Genomic DNA, 6,000 nt, shown 5'->3' on the forward strand with positions numbered 1-6,000 from the left:
TCACAGCACTACCTAAAAGAAGTGGTAAGATCAGGCATTCCCTCCCCTGCTACCTTCCCTAGAACCTCAAGGTTACATAATTCTTGACCACAAGCTACTTTATTTTAAAAGGTAGACAGGAATATTACACAATATATCACTCACATGCAATGATTTAACACAATTGCAACTCCTTCTAAACCACAGAAATACTTCACTCTCTTACAACTACATGGACCACAGTGGTCTATCTTCTACAGCCCAGGCACCTGCTGCTACCAGACCCCAGAAGTCAATGGAGTACTACACGGGCCTGAGAAGAGCAGCTAAGGGAAACAAGTCACTGTCGGTAGGACTGAATTTGTTCTACACAGAAGGGAGCCTTCAGGGGTCTGCAGAGCAGAAAGTTGAGAACTACTGTATGATGTGTAGCTCTACAGGTACCTGGAAGCACTCTAGGAATGCTACCTACAAAAGATGTGCCTAACCAGCTTGTGCTAGGTTTTACTCACTGTTCTCCTACTACATCAATGCAAGTGAAAACAGAATCTCATCACTGTCAGAAAAGGCTCACAGCTTGACCAAAACCAGAACCTAGCACACAAGAGCTCAAAAAGTGCAATTCAAGTCCTTTTGTTTTTCTGTAGAAGCTCTCCAGTGAATCACAGAATCAAGACCGAGATCCAACAAAGCACTTCAGCAGAAAACTTTCAGGTATCTAGGTTACAGCCTGCATCATGCATCCTTGTACCCAATTTAACATGTCAGGAGACTTAAGAGCCTCTGAAAAGATCCAAAATCCCGTGTGCTAAACAGGGTGTAGCATATCTGGCAAACAGAAAATACTACACAGAGGAGCATGTCTTAAACCTGGCTCTCCTCCAGAGATTAAGGTATTTCTATTGACTGGAGGTCAAAGGGCCAGAGGCCAAAGGCCTGGAACAACTGCTTGGCAGCAGGTGATTTCATCCAGTCTTCAGACGAAGAGGGCAGGAATATAATTTTCTTCTTCAAAAATTGGAGTTAGAAAAGCAGAAACCACTCGCTATCTTTTACGTAATACCATCAAGGTGAAAACACTCACCTACAATTCAATGCCTCCTTTGCCTATTAAGATCCAAGCTCTTAAGTCCCACTTGGCGACAGGGTCCCCGGTCACCAGACTGCAGTGTATCCTAAGGGAGGTTCCTCTTCACGCTCCCTGCTGAAGGTGTCCCCCCACAGAGAAGAAGAAAGCAAAATGTCATGAGACCCAACAGAGATTACAGCTCAACTAACACTTAAGGCACCGATCCGGAGGTGCAAGGGTAAGACTTTTGTGCAGAGAATTGGGTCATTCAGACATGGTATTGGTTAAGGAACTTTGAAAACTTAAGTTGGAAGCTGCAGATTCAAAGTCCCCTATGCACTGAATCATTAGTCACAATTATTACTGTTACTGCAAACACATGCAACAAGGCAAAGACTTATCAGAAGCCTGAACTTTGGAACTTCTCTGACATGTTTTTCAGAATCTTCTTCAAAGTATGCTAAGACTGGCCAAAAAAAAAGGCGAAAAAGAAAGAAGGCAAAAGAAAGAAAGAAAGAAGATCTTTCTTTGGCATTTTCATCTCATGATGCCAAATTCAGTGTTTTGCATCACTGGGGAAAAGCCTCCAGCTTCATTTAACACCTGCATTGTATGATCACACTGAACAAGGTAGGATCTCTATGAGTCCTGGCAGAACTCATATGGACATTCATGAAGCAGACATCTAGTATATCAGCAGCACTCTCCAGTTTCTTTCTTCATCTGTGCAGACAAATACGTAAGCTTTGTGTTTTCTTATGTCAAGAAGTGGAAGCAAACCCAGATATTAAAAAAAGATTTCAAACAGGAACACATGTAAACTACTTTCTGGGTTTTTTTTTCCTCTGTGCGCTTATGAGATAAGGGGTAACTTCTCATCTTTTTTTAAGAACGCATTAAAATACGTATCAACCTTCACACTAAAACAAAATAACAGTGGAAGTCACTCTTTCAATTGGTTTTAAAGAAGAAAACACACTTTTGTATTGTCAGAATAAGAAATATACAAGAAGCTTCAAAGTTTTACACAGTTGTAAAGAAAGAAGTAGTTTAGAAGAGAATTTTTAATTCAAGAGCTATTTATAACATTAACACTGCTACAGGACCCTGAATGAAAGCTCTAGGAAGCTCTGGAGGTAATGGTACAGCCACACATACATTCACATCAAAGCTGATAAAAATAAAACTTTCTCACCGAATATATTCCTTTGTGAAGATTTCTAGTTAGTTGTTTCCACAAAAGTATTCTGCATACACCTACGAGAAAAGCAGAAGGTTAACGACATCTTATGGAACAGCGCTACTGTCACATACCTGCCCTGGGTGCACGGTGGGAATCATAAATACAAAGCCCCACAGTATCGGAGAAGCACACTCGGCGTGGCCTTAAGATACCAAAATTTTGTGAAATTTCTCTCACCAAAACACAGATTCCTTCTGTGTTCTCGGGCAATGGAGATAATTCTACTTGCTCCATATGCTGTCATGAGGATTACTACGAAGGGTGGTAATCAATGTTAAGACACAACCTCTCCTTAATGAGCCTACAGTTCTCAGCAATTTATGAAAAACTTTAGCCTTCCATTGAAAAGTGGGGTCTAACCATTACAGACGTGTGCACAGCTTCCCGAGCTTCAGATGATGCTCTTGTCTTTCTGACTTTACAGACAAAAAGCCCTACTGTTTCAGCATAGCAAACCTGGCCCAAGCAGCAGCCAGTAAAAACTGGCTAGTTTCAATGCCACTACTCAGATATTTGCAGGCAGCAATGAAACTACCCAAGGATGGGGCCAATTTCAGTTGGCAGCATAACGCTGCTCCAGAAGGCTGCAGCAGCAGCAGACAGTGCTGGAACTATTCACCTGACAGAACTGCAAACAAACCAATCGCCTCATCTTAGTCCACCACGAAAAAATTATCTTCCTTCTGCGCACCAGCTATGCAGTTAGAAAGCTTGGCTACAGAGCTGATGGAAAACAAAACAATCCTTGCCACATGCACAGCTCTCCTTCCATTCTTTCAGCAGCTGCAGCAGATTTCAAAATGAACCTGATGTCTTTCACATACATGAAAAAAAATTATTTTTAGGGATGATAATTTAAGAAATGCATTTTGGAAAGAGTAACAGTGCTCTACTCTCTAAATTAAACAAGGAAATAAGCACAAAGCCAAAGAGGTAATCCCGCCCATGGCTGCTCTTTGGGGTACTGCTTCAAGCCACACAAGCGACCCCTGACTATTAGCTTCCCCACTTTACACCTTGGACTAGGGCTTGTAACATGTAACAGGTAAGAGTGCTCAGTGCTGTTACTTCTCTCAGACATAACCCTCAGAGCATAGCCAATATGGAAGTGTGTTTTTTCAGTTAGTTAATGCAAGGGAGACAGTTGACTGAGCTTCTGCAAGAAGAAAGAGTCAATGCTAACAGCGCTGAAGTAAAAAAACAAATCCAGGCACGTAGAAAGCGTATAGCTAAAAACCAAGAGCATAGCTGACATTTCAACAAGCCTTCTATTTAAAAGCCAAGTTTCAAAATTCAGATTTATATACAAAGCAAGACCGGCTTGGAAGTAAGCATGCCTGTTTCAGAGGAAAAATAGACACAGTTTTCAGGGAAAGACAACAAAAAGTTGATCAAATGATCAATCCGATGTTGGAAATCAAATTTTCTACAACGCAAGGATTCGCAAGATACCAAATCAAAGGTGGCAGGAACCCGAATTCCCCTTTTCTAGTCCTCCAGAACTGGTTTCTGGAAATTAAATGGTAGATTCCAGTAAGGCAGAGGGCACAGCTTCAGAAAGGTCATAGAAGCTCCATTTTATCAGTCCTGTCATCCTCTACCTCCTGCTAGCTCAGCTTTCTAAAGCAGAGCCTTCCCCATTTCTTCTAATAGTTTCCCGATGCCCGAGCTCCACAGCCGCCTCAGCTCTCTTTTTCCAGGAGACCTATAAAGACAAAACCTGACAGTGCCTAACAGCCAGGGCGATAAAGTAGCTGCGGAACTTCCTTGCCACCCCTGCCAATGGAATAATGAACTTTTTTGCTGGCGCCCACCACCTGTTTGTTGGCTCCTGTCTGACATTTAGACCTGTTCACTTGCCGGACAAGGAACGCTTTTGCGACACAGTCCATTTCTATACTGAGGAGGCAACACCAACTCTACTGAATGTTTAACCACACCTTAACAGAAAGCTTTAAAAAACCCGTCTGGATAGTTTTTACTGAGAAGTCTTAAAATTGATGTGCATACAAACCAGTACTTGTGTACTAAATTAAGGTATCCTGTATGTACCCTTCCAATTATACAGACATGCCGCCCGAAGCAATGCTCTGGACACACTGAAGCAGACTACGTGCACTTGGTATTTGTCTTCCTCACGGAGCGACGTCCTGATTCAGCGTTCGTGTTTTCAGCCCAGTTACACCAGCAGAAGGAAGCATTTAATCGCATCTGCAGAGTCTGCCTATGCGCTTCGCACAATGACCAGAACCAGCTGCACGGCTAAAATAACTTGGATTTATGTTCAGGCCACACCACACAAACGCCTAGGCTAGGCGAATGCTGAAAGCTAACCTGCTCCCGAACAGTTTGCAAAAAACTCTTCCAGATTCTGCTCCATCAAGCCGGACTTGAGAGAAACGGATGAAATAAGGCGCAGCTCGCTACAGGCGACATCCGAACAGAGCGAACTTTAAAAAGAAGAAAAGAAAACCCGAAACAAAGCTTCTCCCGGCACGCAGAACTTCACGGGGGAGAAGGAGCCCAGCCAGGAGCGAGGCCGAGGCGAGCACGGCCTCCGCCGCTGCCCTCCCCGGTCGGCGGGAGGCGCCGCCGCGGAGGCGGGGGAGCGCGGCGCCCGGCCCGGGGTGCCCGGCAGCGCCAGGACGCGGCAGCCGACCCCGGTCCCGGTCCCGGTCCCGAGGAGGCGCCGACCCCGGCCCGTCGAGGCCCCACAACCCCCCCTGTGGCGGGGCGGCCCAAGGCCCCCCACCCCGCAGCCCCCTCCGCGTCCTCTCCTCGCGGCTACCTGCCTCCCCGGCGGACCTGAGGGGGCGGCCCGGCAAGAGACCCCCCCCCCCCCCCCCCCTCCGCCGCCGGGCCGGCCGCGGGCACCGCCGGGCACCTCGGCGCAGGGCGGCGGCACTGACGTGGCAGCCAAGGCCGCGGCGGAGCCGCTACGGCCGGCCCGGCCCTCCCTCCCTTCCCTCTCTCCCTCACGCCCCCCCCGGTGCGGCGGCAGGAAGCACAAAGGCGGGCGGGCTGCGCGGCGGGAGGCGCCGGGGCCAGGTGGTGGCGGTAGTGGCGGCGGCTCCGCTCCCCCCCACCCCCGGGCCAGCCTCTCCCGCCGGCGGCTCCGCCGGGTCCCCTCCCGCAGAAGTTTCCCTTCCTCCGCGGGGAACGACAAGAGGGGGAGGCGGGAAGGGCGCTCGGGCGGCTGCCCGCCCGCCCGCCCGGCTCCCCCGGCTAACGGCGGAGCGGCAGCAGCAGCAAACCGCTCAGCGCTCACTCACCACACGGCTCGGCTGGCCCGGGTTCCGCCGCAGACTTTACTCCTGCGCCTTTCCCCGCTGCCGACGTGGCGCCCGCCCCGTCGGCGCCCGCAGACCCCGCCCCAGCGCCCGGCGCGGCGCGGCCCCCCTCGGCGGCCGGGAAGGGGGGGGGGGGGGCGCGCAGGCGCCGCCGCTCTCGCCCCTTCTCCGCCCCGGGCCCCCAGCGGCGTGTCCCGTTCCCCCCCCCTCCATCCCCTCCCGCGGCCTCCTCCTCCGGCGCCACACGTCCCTGCCGTCCGCCGGGCCGACCCTTATGGCCCCCGCAGGCCACCTTCCTGTCCCGGGGAGCGGGGCAGGCCCAGTGCGGGTTCCTGCGCCGAGCGAGGCCTCCGTGGCTGCGGGGTCGGGGCAGTGAGGTGGAGGAAGATGGCAGGGGGTGGTAGGGGAGAGGAGAGGAG

At 50.2% G+C, this 6,000-nt stretch overlaps 1 protein-coding gene across 11 annotated transcripts in view; it reads right to left on the reverse strand.

The window, feature by feature from the left end:
• The window catches only part of TMEM263 (transmembrane protein 263), a 16,232-nt gene extending 10,545 nt beyond the window's left edge, over positions 1 to 5,687 (reverse strand). Inside the window, exons 1-3 of one of the 11 annotated variants that reach the window (XM_069807388.1) lie at positions 5,564 to 5,687; positions 2,244 to 2,305; positions 1,068 to 1,183 (exon numbers count right to left, since the gene is read on the reverse strand). Coding sequence is in view for 1 of the 11 variants with exons in the window: in XM_009929674.2 (XP_009927976.1) it covers positions 2,244 to 2,305; positions 4,626 to 4,671 (108 nt within the window). In the remaining 10 variants the exon portion in view is untranslated. Of the gene's footprint in view, positions 1 to 1,063; positions 1,184 to 2,243; positions 2,306 to 4,625; positions 4,742 to 5,079; positions 5,109 to 5,563 lie in introns of those variants that run through there. The other 10 variants (XM_069807386.1, XM_069807393.1, XM_069807391.1 and 7 more) reach the window with 10 other exon arrangements.
• Between the last annotated feature and the right edge of the window lie 313 nt (positions 5,688 to 6,000).

The sequence above is a fragment of the Haliaeetus albicilla genome, chromosome 19 (genome assembly GCF_947461875.1).
Source record: "Haliaeetus albicilla chromosome 19, bHalAlb1.1, whole genome shotgun sequence".
NCBI classification, from domain to species: domain Eukaryota; kingdom Metazoa; phylum Chordata; class Aves; order Accipitriformes; family Accipitridae; genus Haliaeetus; species Haliaeetus albicilla.